Source organism: Sciurus carolinensis, chromosome 15 (assembly GCF_902686445.1).
Source record: "Sciurus carolinensis chromosome 15, mSciCar1.2, whole genome shotgun sequence".
In the NCBI taxonomy this organism is placed as follows: domain Eukaryota; kingdom Metazoa; phylum Chordata; class Mammalia; order Rodentia; family Sciuridae; genus Sciurus; species Sciurus carolinensis.
Window position 1 is genome coordinate 82,194,486 of NC_062227.1, and position 21,792 is coordinate 82,216,277.

Consider the following 21,792-nt stretch of genomic DNA (forward strand, 5'->3'; position numbering starts at 1 on the left):
GAAGGTATCCCATGCTGATAGGTACAAATGTTAATATTGTTAAAATGAGGACTTTCCAAATTGATTTATGGATTGATATTGTCCTCAGTTTCTTTGAAGAAACTGACATGCTGATCTCTAGAATTCTGTGGAGACGTAAGGGGCCCAGAACAGCTTAAACAGTTTTGAGGAAAGATGAACAAATTTTGTGTACTCATGCTTTTCCATTTCAAAGTTCCAGTGACTTACACTGTGTACAACTAGTCTGTATTTGGAGTTGAGAAGATAGGAAAAAAGCTTGAAATTTATGGTTGATTAATTGATTTCTTGACAAGGGTGCTTCAAAAATGCAATGGGGCCAGGTGTGGTGGCGCATGCCCATAATCCCACTGGTTTAGAGGGCTCAGGCAGGAGGATCACAAGTTCAAAGCCAGCCTCATCAATTTAGCAAGGCCCTAGGTAACTTGGTGAGACCCTGTCTCAAAAAAAAGGTGGGGGGAGGGTGAGGATGTGGCTCAGTAAACACCCCTGGATTCAATCCCAGGACTTAAAAAAAAAAAAAAAAAAAAAAAACTGGGGTGGGCATGTGCTTGGACAGGTGCCCTTCATCCATTCCACTGTTGATGGATATTGGGTTGCTTCTAAGGTTTGACCTTAGGAGTGGTAGTTACTTGTGTCTTTGACATGCACATGGTTGTTGCATACATACCTAGGAATGGAATGGGTGTCGGGGAATGAGTATGTTCCACTGTAGTGGAAAATGCAAGTGCTTGTGCAAAGTGGCATATCCACTTAAGCTCTCATCACCAGTGTCTTCACGCTTGCCAGCACTCACATTTTCAGTTTTAATTTAGCACTTCTGTTATGAATGTTGTAGTTGTGGCTTTAGTGTATATTCCTCTGAAGTCTAGTCAGTTGGGCACCTTTTCACATGGTTCTGTAGGTTTGGTGTTAGTGAATAGGCCTTGATGATATCTTGTGGGTTTTTGTTTTTCTCCTGAGTTAGCCCTTCTTTCCGGTCAGTTTGTAAACCTTTATGTATTGTGGATCAGTACTGTTACGTGTGCTATACATATCTTTCTTACTTCCTGGTGGGCATGGTTGAGCAGAAATTCTTAATTTTAATGAATTATACTTCATTAATCTTATTTGCAGTTAGTTCTTTTTTTTAGCATGTTTTGGTGGTGGTGGGCTCATACTGTAATCCTAGTGCCTCGGGAAGCTAAGGCAGGAGAATCACAAGTTCAGGGGCAACCTGGGCAACTTAGCAAGACCTTGTCTTAACATAAAATAATAAAGGGGCTGGGAATGTAGCTCAGTGGAAGAGTGGGTTCATTTCCCAGTACAAAAAAATTATAAATATTTCCTACAAAAATGCCATGATGAAATACTTACTGAAATATTTGATGAGTGACAAGACAATTAAGGAGAGAAAGAAAATAAGTTCTGTTTTATCTTTAAGAGATTTTGTTGTTTCTACTTTCACATTTAGAATTACAGTGTGGCATAGAGGTCAGGTATCATTCCTGCTCCTCTCCTTTGGGAGTCCAGTTTTCTCAACACTGTTTATTGGAAAGACCATTGTTTCTCCATTGGTCTGTAGTTCCATCCTATATATCTAGTTATTTGTGCTCACTTCTGGCTTTCCTAGTTGTGCACTGGCATAATTACCTATCTTGCTGTAATGCTATCTTATCTTAATTGGTCCAGTTTTATTTCTAGAGTCATTAGATTGTAGAGTCAGTCCTCACTCTTTTCTTGGCTGTTCTTTTTTTTTTTTTTAATTTTTTTTAGTTGTCAGTGACCTTTATTTTAATTTATTTATATGCAGTGCTGAGACTTGAACCCAGTGCCTTACACATGCTAGGCAAGTGCTCTATCACTGAGCTACAACTCCAGCCCTTTTCTTAGATATTCTTGACCTTAGCTTCTCCCTGTATAGCTGAGGGAAACCCTTATCAGTTCCCACAAAATGTGGGGGGGAGGGGGTGCAACTAAGAATTTGATTGTATATATATGTTGATTATATTTTTAAATTTATGGGCATATGACATCTTTGCAAGACTGTACATTACAATTTCTGAGCAGGATACATCTTATTTAAGTTTTAATTTCTTTAGTAATGTTTTGTATTTTTCATATAGAGGCCTTATGCATCTTTTAGTAGTTTATTCTAATTTTTTTTTCTTACTGAAAGGGACATGCTTAAAAATATGTACTTTCTTGATGTTTGTTAGTGGTTTATGTCTATGTATCTAATTTGTGTGTTAGCTTTCCATCGCTTTGACAAAATATCTAAGAAAAACCAAGAAGGAAAGATTTGTTTTGTTTCATGGTTTTAGAGATTTCAGCCCATAGTTGCCTGGACCCATGCTACAGGCTTGAAGTGAGGCAGAACAGCATGCAGGGAGCTTTTGGTGGGGCAAAACTGCTTACCTCATGATGGCCCGGGAGCAGACAGAAAAAGGAAGAGAACACACCTGCCAGTAGAGGAAGGGGTGGGAAACCTTCAAGGGCTTGCCCCAGGGACCTGCTTCCTTGAAGGAGGTCCCACCTCTGAAGTGTCCGCCACCTCCCAGCAGCACCACCTGCTGGGGACCAATCTTTAACACCTGAGCTCTGGGGGACATTTTGATCCAGACCTTAGCAGCACATCTTTTTCTCTGTGTCCTTAAGTTCTGCCCTAACACACACTTATATCTATGTGGTTTTTTGGGGGATTCATTGGCTGTTTTTTCCTGCTTTCAAGTTCTTAAATTGCTGGTGTCAAACCTTTTTTCTGTTCTTTTGTATGCATTGATTTATGTGATGTTGCTCTTGATGTCTTTCTGACTTTGGCTCTTGTACTCACTTTCTTGTCAAGTTTTTATTATCTTTCAGTTAAAAGTATTTTCTGATTTCTACTCTGATTTATTTCTTGAACTTTAGAGCTTTACTGGTCATGCTACTTTTAGAAAGAAATAGCTCTATCCAGCATATCCTTTTTCAGCCTCAGTAACTTTTATTTGTTTTTACTACTTATTGACTAAGCCATTTCTTTATCACATGTAAAAGTATATATAATTTAGAAAATTATGTGAAATATTAAGTACATATTTATTTTTTAGCTTGATTTTTCCATTAAGTTTTCCAATTGATAAAATGATAAGATATTTAAATGTGTGCATTGTGACTTGTTAAAGTTTTTATATGCCATACAGTATGTGCCATCTTTTCTGTCTCATGAAGGAGCCTTCTCTAATTTTGAGACTGTTTGCTTAGTTACACATTTATTCATTTGCTGTATTTATTGATATGCTGTTTTGTGTTGGACATTGGACAGTCACTGTCCTCACTCTGTAGGACCTTTTTGTCTAGTAGGGAGGATGAATTTATATAAGGCAGTAGCTATTGTGTTGTGTGTGTGTGAGGGTACAACAGAAGCTATGAAAATGGCAGTATTCAACACTTCAGACAAAGCATTTTGTGACTCATCACTAAATGCCATTTAGATCTCTGGTTGATGGTAAAAGATCTTAGAGGTTCAATTAAAATATGAATTGAAATATTTTTGATGTTTACATTATACATATTATTTCAACCTGATTTTAATTATGGCTTTATTGTCGTTAGCTGTTTTACTTTGGAATGGAACGATGTGATTTATAAGCCTGCACATAGGTAATTAATATTTTTTATTACTCTTTGCAGAATCAAAGAATTCCGTCAGACATGGTATTTCTTAGGACTTCAGAAAAAGCAGGTATTTTTATTTTTTGCATTGTTGTTGATTTGGTATTTTGGCAGTTTGTTATTTTAAGAGAAAAAGTTAACTTTATGCCTATAAAAATTTCCCTGATAACATTTTGAATTTATTAGTTTCCAATAATTTTTAGTTGTTGATATTTACAAAGGCGACTTAAGTACTCCTGTCACAACCTGTGTATCTAATTAGTTTTCCCTTCCTTTTATATTCAGATATAATTAATTAAATGTCATTTGCTATTTTGTGTTTGCAGTTTTATTCATTGATTCAGCAAACAGTTATTTACAGCTTATTTCATTCCAGGCATTAGTTGTTCTGTACGAGAGGAAACAAAAACCAGTCGTGGTCTCTGTCTGTAAAAGCACGTACAACCACCATTAGTAGTGATTCTATCGTGTAGGTCCTGTAGTGGTGACAGGAGCGGTCAGGGTTGTGTGAGAGTGCTGCCTACCTGAGCTGCTTTGTGCTTCACAGGAGAAACAACACTTAGGTGGCCTGAACTTTGAATAAGTAAGAAAGTGGAAAGGTCAAGGTGAGGGAAGCCTCGTGGTCAACTGGAGAGGCCATGTTGGAAATCTGGAACTCTCCATCTGAGTTTCTGGTCTGTTCCTCACGGTGTGACCTGGCTCTAGGGGCAACTTCATGGACAGGGTGGTCAGTCAATGAGTGTCCAGAGCTCCATTCTGCTCATTTCTCAGACTTGTCAAGCACATGAACCATGATTTTGTGGGAAGCTCAGCATATTGTCATTTGTTCATGTGCTCAGCATATGTATTATTTCTAGTGTGAATACCTTGGAAAGGAGTGACCTAGATTTCAGAGTTGCTAATTTAATTTTGTTTCCATTTATAAGTATACTTTAAAAAGGAACATTTCAAGTCTTGAGAAAGGGCAGACTTTTTTTTTTTTTTTTTTTTTTTTTTGCCAGCTGTAGTTGGTGGTTGTTCACCTTGTCAGAGGAGGCTGTCATCAGCCAAGGAGTTATCCCTAGAATCAAGTGACCTGTGGACTTGGTTCTTCACTTGATTGTGTGTCATTTAATGTGAGTCCTTATGTTCCTAACTGGGGCAGACACTGGTGAGCTGCTGTCCACCTCTTGGAAACGTGGCTGGGCTCCCTATATCCTGCCCATTGAGCTGGAGCCATGCCTCTTGGCTCTGTCCCAAAGAGTAGGAGCTGAACATCCTGCCTATGCTTTGCTGTGTCTACCTGCTCTTCCCTTACTAACTCTCCAAGGCATCCTGGGAAACTGCTGGTTGGAGGCGCAGAGCTTTCCTCAGCATGACTTCCTGAATGACTGTGTTTTTGATTGCCAAAAAAAAAAAAAAAAAAAAAAAAAAACTCTGGTATTTTGAAACCATCATTGGGTAGCACTGGAATGTAAGTGCTCCTTTTCCAGGTATTTCTGGTCATTCCCTGTTGTGCAGTGATGCCCCCTTGTGTTGCATCAGCGCAGTGGTAGGCTTCCTTCATCCTGGTGTATTCTGTGGCAGTGCTCTGTTGCCTAGGGCAGACTGCCAGGTAGTGAGGGAGCTCTGTTGGTCAGGCCCCTGGGAGGTCCATCTCCTTGGCTGTGCACACATTCCAGGACAGATACTCTCACTCCTGGCGTATAAGCCTGAGCTGCTGGAATTTTGATTGCTAGTGTTTTATTAAGGATTTCTGCCTCTGTGTTCATACAGGATATATTGAGCTGTGGGCCTTTTTTTGTTTTGTTTTTCCTTGTCATGGTAGTATAGTACTGGCCTTTGAGTGAGTTAGCAATTGTTCTTTCCACTTCAACTTTTTTGGAAGTTTATGAAAAATTATATTGGGTTCTTCTTTAATGTTTGATAGAATTCACCCATGAAGTCATCTGGGACTAGATTTTGAGTTGTTTTTTTTTTTTTTTTTTTTTTTTTAACATTACTAATTCAGTTTCTTTCCTTGTTAGAAGACTTTTCAGATTGTTTCTTCTTGAGTCAGTTTTGGCAGTTTATGCCTTTTTAGGAATTTGCACATTGTATCCACCTAATTTGTTGGCATACTGTTATTCTTGGTATTCCCTTATAATACTTTTTATTTCCACAGTAATGGTAGTGATGTCCTTTGTTCTTGATTTTAGTAATTTGATGCTTCTCTTTTTCATGGTCACTTCAGCTAAAGGTTTGTCAGTTTTGTTGATCTTTCCAAAGAGCTAACTTTGGCTTTTAATAATTTTTTACAATTGCTCTCTGTTTCTTATTTCAGTTACTGGTCTTGGTCTTTACTACTCCCTTCCATGTGTTTTGGGTTCTGTTTACTTTTGTGTTTCCGGTTTCTTAAGGTGGAAAGTCAGATGAGGTCTTTTTTATATAGCTACTTAAAACTACATTTCCACCCAAGTGCTGTTGTTGCTTCATCCCATAAGGTTTGGTGTGTTGTGTTTTGATTTTCATGCTCTCAATAATATTTTCTAATTTTCCTTGTGATTTCTTCCTTGACCCATTGTTTGATGATGAAGATGTCTAGTTTCCATGTATTCATGGATTTTTCCAAATTTCCTACCATCACTGATTTCTGGTTTCATTCTGTTGTGGTTGGAGATCACACTTGGTGGTCTCAGGCAGATTCACCCAGATCTGTGCTCTGTTCTAGTGCACGGTGTATCCTCAGGTGACCCCTGTGCTCTGGAGTAGGTTCTGTGTTTTGTGACTGTGGTGTGGCATGTCCTGTGGGTGGATGTTTGTTAGTTCTGGTTGGTCTGCAGCATTGTTCACATCTTAATTGTCTTCTATACAATTGTCCTGTCCATTGTGGAAAATGAAGTGATGTAGTTTACAGCTATTTTTGCTGCTGTATCTATTTCTCCTTCAGTTCCGTTAGTTTTTATTTATTGAATTTGAGACTGCTGTTTGGGTTGTTGGATGGATTGGCCCTTTGATCATTATAATGTGTGCTTGGTGACTCCAGCTCTTTATTTCTTACTGTTACATAGTTTCCTGTTGTCTTACATTTAACCTACTGTATCTTTGAACCCAAAGTGTGTCTCTTGTAGACAGTGTATAGTTGCATCTTGATTTTTCTTCCATTATTTTACTCTTTGCTCCTTAAAAGCAATTAGCTTCATTCAGGAAAATTTATGTACAATAAGGTGCACTCATTTAAAGTGTACCTTGAAACCATCTTAACAAATGCACCTTCCTGTGAAACTACTGCTGCTATCTCTACACACTCTCTTTGCCCCATTACCCTGCATTACCCTGCTTGCCTGGCCCTCAGGTTCTTCCTCTCTCACATCTGGTGGCAGAGGAGACACATGGCTCTGAACCACAGGACACTCTTCCTGCCAGCATACACATCATCCTGAAAGCAGCTTTCTCAGACTTTTGTGGCACTGCTCCTGTTTACCTTCACCACCTGCGCTTTCACTCTCAGCCTATGACTCCACCCTCAGCTGTACTGGGAGCATTGGGGCCCTCGGACTGATAACTCCTTCTGTGTCCTCCAATGCCATATCTCTTCACTTAGGTTGAGCATGATGGCAGATTAGTACAACCACTTTGGAAAGCAGTATATGTCCCATTCCTTGTCTTTTTTTCCAGAAGAGCTAAAAAATCAGTGTACTATAGTGATACATGCATACCAATTTTTATAGCAGCACAATTCACGGTTGCCAAGTGGAACCATCCCAAATGCCTGTCAGCAGACAAATAGATAAAGAAAATGTGATATATATATACAATGGAGTTTTACTCGACCATAAAGAAGAATGAAATTATGTCATTTACTGGTAAATGGCTGAAATGGAGAATGTCATACTAAGTGAAATAAGCCAGACTCAGAAAATCAAGAGTCAAATGTTTTCTCTTGCCTACAGAAACTAGAAAGAAATAGAGTATTTAAAAAGAAAAAAAAAGAATCTCATGAAAACAGAAGGGAGAACAGTGGAGTAGAGGGAGGGGATTGAGAAGAAGGGAGGAGGAATGGGAAACGGAAGGGACTGCAGAATGAAATTGACCAAATCATGCTATGTGCATGTATGAATATGTTGCAGTTCCACTTTTACATTTAGCTGTAATGCAGTGCTTAAAAAGCAATACATAAATAGAAGGAAGACCAGTAGAAAAGAGGAAGGGGATCAAGGGAGGAAGAATGGGAGGGAAATGGGAAGTACTGGGGATTGAAATGTATGTAATTATGTCATATGCATTTTCGAATATGTCAAAATGAACCCTGTTCTTATGTATGACTGTAATGCACTAACAAACAGAAAAAAAACTTGTATATTATTTACTGTAATAAAAGTCTCTAAACCTTGGTCAATACAGAGGTCCTAGATATAACAGTGTGTTCAAGCTTGGACAATAGCAGCTGGGTGCTTGTCAATACAGTTTGGTGAGTCTGTTCATGGCATCACATTGACTGTGTATTAATACGGAGTATTCCATTGAGTTGTGAGTGGATTGTTTGGAATGTAAATGAAACTGTTGATGGATCTGGTGACTGATGGCTTAAATTCCAATCAATCAATTGCTTCATCAGTTTCTTAATTCAGATCAAATATCTCCTGGGCGCACACAGTCTTTTAGTGGTATTAAGAGAAATTAATGCTTTAAAACTAATTTTCATCAATCTCTTATAAATGCCAATATCTTTTTCATTTGTGTCCTAAGTGATGACATTATAATTGAAATGTTTGGGACATATTATAGTACCCCAGCTATCACTTGTTAGTTGGACGAGGGTAAGTAAATGACACTCTCCTCATCTGCATTATCTCTGTAGTGCTATTCATCTTTCCACCAGCTTAAAAATTTCATGCAGAGTCATTAAGTCATATAAATGATTTAAAAATTAAGTTTAATGACCAACGATCTGGTATTAGAAATGTGAAGTCAATGTCTATTTCTCTTTTGTTGGGCATGTACTGTGGCCCATTTCTTTCAGACCTGCTGGATCTGTGAGCTGGTGCAGGCCACCTGCTAATGCTGAGGGGTGACTTGTTATACTATGACAGACTCGGCATCTCTCAGGGTCCTTCAGTTACTTCATCACCCCGTGATGTGGCTCTCCAATGTGACACATACACGAGTTGATCTTAATTTGGTGGTCATTAAACCTGTCCTTTCCTGTCAACTCTTGTCAATTATTCAAAATAAAATCAAGTATTCATAAGAAGTCTGTAATAGGATATAAGCAGACCAATTTAATAATTCATTTTTACTGATTTATAACTGGCAGCATTGTAGCTCATGCTTTCTATTAAAGATCACTAGATCTGACTCTCCCAAGACCAGCCAAGTTGGATGTACTTCTGATTTTGCTGCAGCTCCCCTCCTGCCCCTCCTGCAGTTACTGTGCAGTTACCGTGCAGTTAATAACTTTAACTGTGCTTGGTGAAAAATGTCATTTTCCCCACTAAGTTTTAAAAATACTATATAATTATTTAACATGACACATATCTTTTATTTTTAAAGAAAGAAAACTTCACTGTTTTCAGTGTTTAATACTTCTACAGAGATCAAGATAACTGGTTTAACTTTTAGATACCCAGTATGTCAGAAATTTAAGACATGCCAGAGTCTCACCTGTTCTTATTTAAATTTTAGAAAGCAGATCTAGGACAGACTGGAAAGAAATGAGAATATGTTCCATTGAAATTACTTTTATTTTTCTTATCAAAATAAGCATATTCACTAATTGATTTTTTAAGAGAAAAAATCTTGAAAAAATGAACTTTAAAATAACATGAAGTATGAATTTTCTTTTATTGTTTCTTGGTTGAATCTAGTCAGTTGTAGAGAGTGTTGTTCTTAATCTTTTGGACAAGTAATGCACAATAGTTCATTTACATAATCATTTAAAGTGTATGTAATCAGATGAAGAGCTCTTGAATGTATTAATTGATAAAACAGACAGTTGGAAAATTTGTTATAGCTCTGATCTTATTGTGCCTGAGAGGAGCAACTTCATGTTGAGGATAGCTAAAAGAGTTAGAATTAAAGTGACTACATAGTTAGGACACATCTTAGGCACTCAATTGATGGCACTGTGATTAGTTGACAGTGCATCATTTGGGAGAGAAAAGATTTGATGCTTATGCAGAGTGAGTGAAAGAAATGTCCAGCAGTAATCACACATATTTCTTTCTGGGGACTCAATGGGAAATGAAGTTGTTATGGAGATGAACTTGCACGACTGATTGTAGTTTCAGATTGTTGTGTAGAAAGGGAATCCTAGACTCCACTGTATAAAGATATATTCTTATCTACCTTAACTGTTTCTGTACATTTGCCAAATAATTTGCTTCCAGTCAGTTCCTAGTGCATGCCCTCATGGCTGACTAAAATAGGTTTTCCTCTGAGTTTTTACAACACACTCCAAGTGAAGCCTTGTCTTTCCATTGTAGAGAAGAAAAAGCAGTGAGTCCTAAGGATAAAGTAACTTGACAAAGAGTATCAATTAGTGAATTGTTCAGCCTTGACCTGTCTGGCTGTTCCTTGTGTCATGCCAGGTTTTAGTCACAAACCTCTGGTGGAGGGGTCCTCGCCTTTGCCATGCTCATACATAGGGCTCCGTACTTCTTTGCTGTGGGATCTGTATTAATGCACTATCAGGTGCTCTCAGCACCTTGTCCTCACCTCACTTGATGCAGGTGGCGTTCCCCCGCCTTCCTCCTTGTTGTGAAAATCAACAGTGTCTTCAAAAGTTGCCAAGTACTTTTTTATTTTCATTGAAGAGTCCCTAAAATGAATCTTAAATGCTGGTTGATGTGTCTTTTGCAAGTAATTGTTTCAGTATTTTTTCAGAGACCTTAACTTCCACTAAGAACAGATTGAGTGTGTGGGAATTGAGACTGATCTGTCTCCCAGCCATACACAGCCCAGTGATTCCCAGCTAGTGTGTCAGCCAGTGGACACTCCTAGAGGGGCTGCTACCACAAACCCACCCCCAGGGGCACTTGAAAAGCAGATGTCTTGCCCTAGCTCCAATGCAGTGGCCCAGAGGTTCTGCTAGTTTTCTACAAGACTTTGTTTGAAACAGAGCCTGGCATAATTCATACCAAGGGCATCATTGAAAATATGGGGGAACTTGGTAGTCAGCAGTTCAAAGGCAGGAAACAGCAGCCCAAGGCAGGAGACAGTAGCCTAGCAGGAACCTCCTTGGAGAGTTCCAGAATCATATACATCCTGGGTGGGGAAGCCGTGTGCCTGTGCTAGGCTACGGGAGCTATCAGAGGGTACTGGGGCAAACTTAGAAGGAGTTCCCCTGAGAGACAGCCGACTTTAACAGGGTCACAGCCTGGCACTGGGCTAAATGACACATGCTCCTCTGTACCAGCAGCAGGTTCTATGTAGCTCAGCTTAAGCATGAGATCACAAGTATCTGTTAGTGTCTAAGGCTGTGGTCTCAGGAGAGCAGGAGAGTGCCTACAGCACCTCCTCCTGAGTGCACATGAACAGGACTGTGCATTCCCTCGACAGCCCTTGGCGGCAGGTGGGAACCTGGCACCTTGAGAAAATTGCGGCACCACCCTTAACCAGTAGGTGGTGTGTGTGGAGCCAGGGCTCAGCAGACCATGAGCAGGGTTGCTGAGGCTGCTTCTGTAGGGGATGGACTTTGCAGAAGGAGTTCAGCCAGGTCACTCCAAAAGGAGGTAAGACCACAAACAAACTCCAAATACACACTTTTACATTTGTACATCACAGTTTAAATTGTTCAGTGCATCAGCTGTGGCAGCTTGGGGCTGCAGCAGGGGGACTGAGGCACATGATGCTGTAAGGCTTGGATTTGGGGTGCAGTGCATCTTGTCAGGGCTTTCAGACTGTATACTTTGTCCTAAGATCTAAGTTTGTCTTCTGGGCTGGAATAGGTTTTCTCAGAATGGAAGCATACCCCAAGTATACTGTGGGAGCTGTGACTGGTACTCAGTAAGGAGCTGCTCAGCAGGTGATAGTGTGATAATGACTTTACCCATTTTTGAGGAGGAGGAAGTGACATTCTATGCATATATACTTTGTACATTTTTTGAGGGAGTTGCTGCAGGACAGTTTCTAATCAGTAGACTCTTACTTAATTTGGTGTGTTATGTTGGTTTCCCACCCTACGTTCTTTGGGAGGTATCTTCTAACTGAGCCGGCCCTCCCATAATCGTGCTATACTCAGTTCCTCTCTGCTACTAACCCCTATCATTAAAGGGGTTTGCAGAGAAAGAAGAGTGTTCATCACACACCTGGATGTGACATAACAGACCCAGGTGCAGAAGACAGATGGAAAAACAGCAGAAGAGACGGGGAGACTGTCGGATCGGGGAGGAAGTCAGAGGAGAATGCTTCCATGAAGGAACAGGCTATTGCCTGTGCTGCTCCGAGGTCCTCGAGAGAGGGCTCTGAAGGGCCTGTTGGGTTTGGCAGCATGCCCGTCCTTGGTGGTGTTAGCCATAGAAGTTTCACAAAGAAAAAGGTGATGCTTCATGACCAGAGGGCTGCAGGAACGAAGAACTGATTTAACATTTGAAGAAGGGGTTGAAGGGACAGTGGTAGGGAGCTTGCCTGACATCTGTGGGACCCTGGGTTTGGTCCCACCACTGCAAAACAAGAGAGCACATGAAGGTCAAGTGATGTCCCAGACTTCTTGTGGACACAAACACTTTTTAGAAGTGCTTGCTGACTGAGCTGTGGCGTTTCTTACTCTAGGTGTTCATGCATGCAAGTGTGTGTGGCGTGATAGAAAAGGTATGTGCCATAAGAAAGTTCATACTGTTGCCTTTCTGACAGATAAATGGTTTGCAGCCATGGGAATTTATTGTCAGTGAACCTCTTGACATAAATGAGGGAAATCATGGTGATGAACAGGATGAAGATGTTTTGAAGGAAGACATGCTGACCAAAGTCTCACCTGAATGGAACTCTTAGTGATCCCTGACTCCCGCAGCTGCACGACGATTCCCTAAAAAGAGGCACCAAGGAATCATCTAGTAATAAATCTGTCTCCTTCCCAAAAGCCCCAGTGGGGTCAACCAGGAGCTGAACCTTGCCTTCTGCCTGTGGGCTCTTCCCCACTCTCCAGTCACAGAGACATCATTCACCCTCAGACATGCCACCACCTGCACCCCCTTGGCCTTTAGCCCCCATCCTGCTCTACAAAGCCAGGCAGGTGTGTCTTAGAACAGCCAGGAGTAAATGCCGTAGGGACTCCGAACAATATACCCTTCTTGTCCTTGAACAGCTCCGCCAGGTTCACCTCGTTCCCACGCTCCCCTTCAAACACCTCCACAGAGGTGAGAGCATCTCCCGTCTTGATTGGGACCATGGCTGCAGCAGTGCTGCTGAAACTTCAGACCCCTCCACACACCCACCCTCCTCCTTCCAACCGCTGTCTTGTTGCTGCTGCCACCACCGCAGACTCGACAGTGGCCACACTAGCAAGCACCGAGCAGGCTCGGCGTCCCAGCACGACTGAGTCTGCTAGCCCCATGCTGGCAGGATTTAAACATTTAAACATTTAAATCATTTAAACAGGATGATTACTATGTGGTATTATACTTCCATAACACGATTTATTTATTAAAAAGGACATACATACTCAGAAGAAAAATTGAACTGCAAGATAAAGCCAGTAATCCATGTTCAGCATTTAACACAAAATGAGATTATCAGCTATCCCTGAAAAAGCCTGAAGTGCAGGCAGATGAGAACAGACTACCTGCAGCCACAGGACCTGGTAGAATTCTAATTCTGCTTTCTGTGTCCTTCAAAGTCAGGGTCCTCAATGCAGAAGAAAGGAAATGTAGCTGGAAGAGAGAGGGGTTAGGAGAAACCCAACAGCATTGACTTTGGATTGGCGAGATCAGTGAGAACTCAGGATGTACTTTGTGCCCAATACACACGCGCACACACACAATTTTTTCTCTTGCTTTGTTCACTGAAAATACCTCGGAGTGACATTCAACCTAGTAGCAATAAGTGTTTCTCAGTACCAGACTATAAAGGAGACTGTCAAAGTCTAATAGGTTCATGTCATCAGGACTAAGGTGTCAACCTAAAGTGGTATGGTATCCCTTGGCCAATTGTGGGGCAGTTTGAGATTCTGTAATGATAAAAAGATTGCATTGTATTGAAGCATCAATACTGTGTTTCATCTGTGCGCCTCCCCCACGAAGCACCAGCTGAGGGTGGCAGAGTACATCTTGGAATGTCAAGGGTGAAGAACCATGAGGTAGTCCTTTCTTATAGAAGCTCTTATACTAGGTGACCGTCCTAGGACAGTGAGCAGAGACCTCTCTGCTTGGGTTTTATGCCACTGGAACATGAAAAGGAAGGATAGGCTATTTTGCCCTGCACTGTGTAGTGCAGCAGGGACTCTGCCCTGGGGCGTGAGTGGCTGTAGCGTCCAGAGTAGGGTGGACACTGACCCTGGTGCCTGTGGTCTGGGACTAGTCAGCACAGTGCAGGCCTCAGCCTTTAGCAGAGGAAACAGCAGGAAAAGGAGTGGAGGAGACCTGCAGGTGAACAGAGAATTTGGTGACACACCAGAATGGGCCAGCCCATGCAAGTGGATGGTGAATTCCACAGTGCAGCTAGGAGCTGCAGGTGTCCCTGGTGCAATGAAAAAGTTAAAACCCCAAACTCACTTGAATGAATTCTGTGATTAAACTGTGAGTTTGTTATGTTTTGTATACTTTCATTTATTTTTTAGAAATGCTTTTTATAAAGCTTGTTGCAATTTGGTTTTTCAGTTATGTAAAGCATGTATGCTTTTCAGGTGAACAATATCAAGTATGATGTAGTCAGGTCTGACTTCTCTTCCTGTCCATTCTTCCCTATATTGGTATGATGCATCTGTTCGTACCCAGAACTGTGCACACACACACACACAAAGCACAGATAGACAGAGCTACACATGCATCTAGATAGATAGACCCACACATGTTTGCACATAAACGGATACAGATATACTCAGACACATGTGTGGATACAGATGTGCAGTTACATGGATGCAGACATAAAACTCACACGCATGTTTGTTCTTTCCTTTCCTCTCTCCCCTCCCTTCTTCTTAATGTGAGTTAGTGGTTCATATATAATGTTCTGTGCCTTACTTTCTTCATGTAAGCATGTGTCCTAGAGATCTTTCTGTAACAGTATGTTGAAGTCTTTCTTTGTTTTCCTTTCTTTCCTCTTTATTTTTTTGTTGTTCCTTGTGCTCTCATTTATTCAGCTAGTTCTCTATTTGCCCCCAACTGGTTTTTTTTGTTTGTTTGTTTGTTTGTTTTTGTTTTTGTAAAGCAGTGTTGCAGTGAGAGTTTGTCATTTTGTGCTTTTGATGTTCTGTCTTTAGGGAGCATTCTGAGAAATGGGGTGATATAGCTCAGTCTTTGAGGGTCAGTGGAATTTTATAACTTGATATTTTTCTTTATTAAAAACAATAGATTTGTGAGCATCCAATAGCACATTGACTGGGCTTTTATTATTGAATATATGTTCTGTGGTGGTAAATGTAATATCATACCTTCTTGGAGGTTTTTGTGTGTCTCATTATTTTGTCATTATCAAAATGAATTAAAGGTAGGAATGATCCGTGTAGTCTTTATTAGTTAATATTAAATAAACCTTAATAGGTAGAAACACCAAATAGGAAACAGGTAATAAAAAACATTGAATGGGCCAGGTGTGATGGCACACACCTGTTATCCTAGCACCTGGGAGGCTGATAGAAGGATTGTGAGTTCAAAGCCCACCTCAGCAACTTAGTGAAGTCTTAAGCAACTCAGTGAGACCCTGTCTCTAAATAAAATATTAAAAAAATATTCAATGGCTATATCTTTTCACAGACTTGATTTTTCAGTCACATATCAAAATGAAGGCTTTTGAGGGCTTTTGTTCTTGGCACTCTTCTGGCCTGGATCTGTGTTTTGATGACACGTGTAGCTCAGGAATGACCTTCTGTAATACATTTTGAGAGTTGTGCCCTTTTCTCTCCTACCTCCAAGGTTCATGTTTCATTCGAACGGACCAGCTGGATGGTGAGACAGACTGGAAGCTGAAGGTGGCGGTGAGCTGCACTCAAAGGCTGCCGGCCCTGGGGGTGAGTACCATCAAGACCATGCATCCTTTTATCGTCAGTGGTGATATCTAGAGAGTAAGGACCTTTCTCTTCATGCCAGCTAAGTTGTACACACTCTGAGAACACTTTGAGAACTTGTTTTGTTGGTTTCTTAATTTCTAATGAAGAGTCATTAGAAATGGTGCGGTTTCTAAGCACATCAGTTGCTTTATATTGTTGGGGATATTCTTGTTGGCTTCACACTTAGGCTTTCATTTTTCTTTTTCTACTTTTTGACATTCTTATTAAGTAATCTCAAAGGTGAGGACTTCTGGGGAACAATGGAAGTCCATCGTTGCTAACTGGCTCACTCCCTCATAGCTACTCAAGGTACTGCTTTGAGAGACTGGGACTCGACCCTGGTTTAGTCCACTTTGAGCCCAGCCTGTCACCTTCAGCTTTTTCTACTGAAGCATGGAGAACCTCTCTGACAGGAGGAACGTGTTATAGAGTCTCTTAAGTGAGGGGAAGAGGAAGACTCCAACTTGAGTCTGCCAGATGTTTGTTGTGTGCCTATGGAAGTTGCACTTTGGGTCAGAGAGCAAGATTCTGATGCATGTTTATTTCCAGTGATCTCTAAAACATCAAAATGTCAAGGATCTTCTAAACTGGGGCTGGGGTTGTGGCTTAGTGTTAGAGGGCTTGTCTAGCATGTGTGAAGCACTTGCTTCAATCCTCAGCACCACATAAAAGTAAATAAATAAAATAAAGTGTGTTCATCTACAACTAAAAAAGTATTTTTTTAAAAAAGAATCTTCTAAACTGGTGGACGTGTATTTTTTTTTTTTTTTCCTCTCCATTTTTTGTAAAAACCCTAGTTGTGGCCACTTGATTTTTTTTTTTTTTTTTTTTTTTTTTTTTTTCTGTTAGAGTATTTCTAGTATTGATCTGAGTGGGAGCAGCTTTGTCTTACATGATTTGCTGATATTCCATGGAGAGTAAAGGGAGACTGAGATTGTCTAGGACAACCTTTGACCACGCAGGTGTCAGCCATGGAAAGAAGGTTGGGTACCGTAGATTGCATTAGGATCAAAATAACTACTGATTATGCTACATGTGGTTTGCAGCCACTGCGGATAGCAAGAGTCACCAAATCTGTGCTGGACTTTCTGGAAACTAGGATATGGCACACGGACTGAAATGTGTGCTTCTTCCATCTTCAGTGTTTATTTCACTGAAGTTAGAAGTATTCCTCTGTGTTCTGTGGCTTTTCCAGAACCAGTCATCCCAGCAACTTCATCTTCCTTCTTTGTCTGTATATTCTTCATCATATGAGAATGTCTTGTAGTCACTCTTATCATCTCCTCTCTTCCTTTCTCTTCTGACACTTGAAGAATACCATACATGTTTGCCTCTAGTGCCATGCAGAATGAGTCCAGGCTAGATTTGAAACACAGGTTGTAGTTTTCTCACCTTGAGGTAGAGAGTGACCCTTCTTAGCTGACCAGCCATCTCTAGCACCCTTTAATGGACTCAGGGACCAATTCCTACTTTATTTATTTTAAAATGTATATACACTAGAAGAGGGCATCTAAATAGCAAGTCTTTTTCCTTCTTCAAAGTAGAATTATAGGGTAAAAGGATACCTCAGTTTCAGGCTTCTGGTCTTTCTAAACTGTTGGAGAAGAGTTGTACTAAAACACTCGGTAACTAGTGACAGATCATTATTAGGCATTATCTTTTAAAATATTTAACATAAGCATGAAAGAAAAAAATTCATTTTGACAGAGAATGTTGACAACTCATTATTTTAAATCTGCGCTTCTTGGAGCACTAATAGACTGGAATTTTCCATCACATGCTTCCTGGAAACCTGTATTCTCATTTGGTTGTTCACCGCTTACCTTTGCCATTTCATGGTGGTGCTTGCCAACATGAAATGTACATGTATGCTCGTGTATATAGTAGTCTTCCAAGTCAGTAAAACCAGATATATACAAGTGTGTATTCTGCCTTTAATTTTCCCAATTTTAAACACAGAAATATTTCTCTTATTCTGTACATCATGTAATCCTTTCATTCCCCAAGGTGGAAGTTTATTTTGGAAACTGCTTGAATTTCTTTTCTGGATCAGGATTTCTCCATCAAAGCCAGTAGCACCAGGTAGATTATTTCTTTTTAAGGTCTGTTAATTCTCAGAGTTGTGTGATGGCTTACTTAAGTTCTATAGGATATTAGGTATTAGCTCCATGTTCTGAGTTGTCATAACTTTTCTCTTTTATGGTTGGTGGTGAAGGACAGAAGATTCTTTCAGCCAGTGGATGAGGGGAATAGAGGAATCACACTTGCCATCCATGCCCCCATTGACCAGTTGACTCTCATATCTTCGAAGCAGAAGAGCTACCATGCCATGAAGTCACAAGTACAGCACTGAGGCATTTTTCCTCCCGAAGGGTTGTGGGGGAAGGTACACCAGCAGCTCCTGCATGTCAGAGTACTTGCCCAGCTGTTTTCCATGATGGCAGAACCATTCACTGTCTCCACTGGCAGAGTGGCCCAGTATCTGTTGTCAGCAACATCCACTGTTGTCACCATTTGATCTTAGTTTTTGTGACCTTGTGTGGTGAAGTCTCTGCAGTTTTAGTTGGCATTTCCCCGGTGGCTCGTTTTGTGAGCTTTGCCTCACATGCTGTTTGCTGTCTTTGGTGAAGTGTCTGTCCATGTCTTTCCAGTGGCCTTGAATGGAATTCCTAGAATGTGTTGTCCAGGTGGTTGTGTCCTAGGCAGAGGAGATTTTTTTTTTTGCGGTGCTGGGAATTGAACCAGGGCCTTGTGCTTGCGAGGTGAGCACTCTACCAACTGAGCTATCTCCCCAGCTCATGGCAGAGGAGATCTTTAACTTTGTCATTCTAGTCAGCAGCAGCCCTCTGTTTCTTCACCTGCAGTATCAGATTGGACTTGAGTCAGCGTTGGAGAAAAGTGCAGAGATCACTTGTTGCATCCCATCTTGTCTTGGGGGACTCATTCCATCCTTGTGTATTATGGGGATAGCTGTCAGTTGTATGCAGAAACTTGATCAGGTCAGGAAGTTCTTCCTAGTACTGATTTGCTGAGAGGTTTGCCATGAATAGATATTGGCTTTTCTGTACCTATTGAATGAGCATATGTTTTTTTTCCTTTATTAAAAATAATTTTTGTGAACCGATTTTATTTTTTATTACCAGCAAAATGGGACAAACCCTGTTTTGTCTTGCTGAGAGTCCTTTTTACATATTGCAGCATTTGACATTTTGTTGAGGATTTTTTGTTCTGCTGCTCATGAAGGACATTGCTCAGTATTGTTTTTGTTTAATGTCTTTAGTTTGACATCTAGAAATATGATGGCTTCATAAAGCAACTTGGAGAGTCTTTTTGCCTCTTGAAATTTTCAAGTTGTTGGTGTAAGATTGGTGTTATTTCTTTTTTATATGTTGAACAAATTCACCTTTGAAACCATCTGATCCAGGAGTTTACTTTTTGGGGAACTATTTATGAACTGAATTTTGTTTATAGATGTGAAACTAATCAGGTTTTTCAGCAGCTTATGATACTTACTTTCTTTGTGTTTTAGTCAATTTTCTCTGTGCCTGAAAGAAAAGCCAAACATTGACCAACAAATAAGAATGTGATTGCACTCATAGAAAATTCTCAGAGTAGATCAGCAGTTGCATAGACTTGGCACTGTGGGGTGGGGGTGCTAAAAGGTGGATGAGAATACTTTGTGGGATGGTGAAAATGTTCAATATCTTGAGTATTTGTTATTTTGATGGTCATAGGCATATATCAAAACACAATTTTACACTTTGTGTGTGTGTGTTATACTTAAATTATACACTAATAAAGTAGTTAAAACTTTATTGTACCATTATCTATACTTTAGGTAATATCTGTGATGTGGAAAGTCACATCTTATTGTATTAAAATATTATGAGGATACTCTTTTTCATTTTTATTAGTGCCACACATACTCATGTAAATATATATTTGAGATTATTTGGACAATTATACATCTAATATAATGCTACTTTAAAAGTGTTATGGTTGTTGTACTTCAGTAGGGAGCATGGCTTAGCATTCGAGTGAAACAACTCTATGGTTATTGAAAACATTTTAAATTTTAACTGAATTTCTGATTCATTAATCAGGTTAAGTTCGTAGCTTCATAAAATTGGGCATTTTGAATATCGATCTTTTTTCATAGAGAAGACAGCTCTGATTTTATCCTGGACACTGGCAAGGCAATTTAGTTTGTTGCTTGTTTTGACTCCCATGTTGTTGCTGTTAGAGGTCAGGGATATTCTGTGTGTCACTGCCAGTCATATCACAGCAGAGCACGGTGTCATGGCATCTAGAGTGCGCAAACCCGCACATGCTAAGCTTTTCCTAAGAACAGAGGCAGGCTACCCATGGAGAGCTTTGCTGGTTCCACTGCCATCCCAGCACACTTATGAGGCCAGAGCTGAGCCCTCGGGCAGCCATGGTGAGAGCCGTGTGCAGGCCCTGCAGCTCAGATGCCATTTGTTGATCTTGTTGCCAGGCCCCGTAGACGTTTGGAAAAATATGTTTCTGGCTTTTGTGATCAAGCAAATTTATTAACAACCATGAGACCACAGTAATTTTCAATAAATCATGACTTGCTGATTTATTTCAAAAGATCCATACAGCAGTAAACAATACCATTTACATTTAATTAGTTTTATTGAACGAAAGGCAATTTTATTTGTAATGAACCACATGTTATGATTAAGGATGTATTTTAATGACCTTTAAGTAATGCGAACAAATGTTGCCCTTGACCTAATAGCAGAGGCTTTCCTACATTATTGAAAACTTCTGAATGATTTTTAAATTATCGTGAAAAGCTTCGAATGACGTTCTCATTATTGTGCCATTATTCAGTCATTTGATGTCTAATATACCAGATGAAATGCACTCTTGTAAGTGTCCGCTGCATGTAGAAATGAGGATGGTTGCTGGCTTGCTCTTTATTTTACTATATCAGAAGGTAGTGTGCGGTATGAAAGTTTCATGTTTTGGAAATCACTGTGTGTCAATGTGTGACAGTGTGATAATTAAATGAAGAATGATTCTGAGTCTTACCTTATCCATAGTCTTTTGGTTTCTTATTAAAAATTCGATAGTATTTTCACAAGTCCAAGTTACTGTGCCATGTATTTCTTCTTTGGCAAACCACCTTGGCTTAATTAACTTGAGGATAAATTGTTGTCAGTTCCTATGTAGTCTAAGCTGTAGTAATAGCCCCACTGTGGTGACCTAGTGTGTCAGCTTCACTCCACCCATCATCCGGCCTCTGTTCTCTAGAACTTGAGAACTAGTCTCCTGTATCCCGGAGGCCTGGAAGGGATGGGAGTTATCTTTCATAGTTGAATGTGCTCATGGGAGTTTGGAAAGCAGGAGAAGAGGAACTGTCTTCTTCTCATGGTGTTTTCTGCTGGCAGATGAGATGTCTTCTCATGGTGTTTTCTGCTGCTTCTCCTCTGCCATTTGGACAGTGGTCAGCTTTATTGTGTCTCCACTTTGATTCATGCAGTGATATCTCCCTGGAGGGTTGTTTGATCAATGTTCTGAGAGTATTTTGGAGGCTTAGGCATGAGTTTCTTCCCTTCCTCAGATATTGGAAGCGTCATGTTCTTTATGAGATCTAGCTTCTGATTTGTAAAATGAAACTTGACTGATATAACCCAAGTCAAGAGAAAACCTTTTCTCCTGTATTTGACAGCCCAGAAATAGTGGTCCAAGGTTAGTGGGGGTAGCTTTGTCTTTTTTGACAGGTGACTTCCCACAAGGGTTCTCCGCAGCTCTCAATTGCATGCTGGCCAGTGACAGAGGGGAATGAAGGTGGATGGCCTGCATCGCTGCTTTTCATGTTACTTTGCAAGATCAGTCACATGATTACATCTGGCGTGGAGAGTGCTGAGGAATGTATTGGGAAGCCACCTGTCTATAGCTTTAAAAGGAGAGGAGACGCAGGATGGAAGATAGTTTCTGCCACGCCACTTTTT

At 40.3% G+C, this 21,792-nt stretch overlaps 1 protein-coding gene across 4 annotated transcripts in view; it reads left to right on the forward strand.

Moving 5' to 3' along the window:
- The window catches only part of Atp9b (ATPase phospholipid transporting 9B (putative)), a 254,531-nt gene that overhangs the window by 73,031 nt on the left and 159,708 nt on the right, over nucleotides 1–21,792 (forward strand). For all 4 annotated transcript variants that reach the window (XM_047526605.1, XM_047526603.1, XM_047526604.1 and 1 more), the window contains 2 exons: nucleotides 3,670–3,721; nucleotides 15,678–15,772. In XM_047526605.1, coding sequence (XP_047382561.1) covers nucleotides 3,670–3,721; nucleotides 15,678–15,772 — 147 coding nt within the window. The remainder of the gene's footprint in view (nucleotides 1–3,669; nucleotides 3,722–15,677; nucleotides 15,773–21,792) is intronic.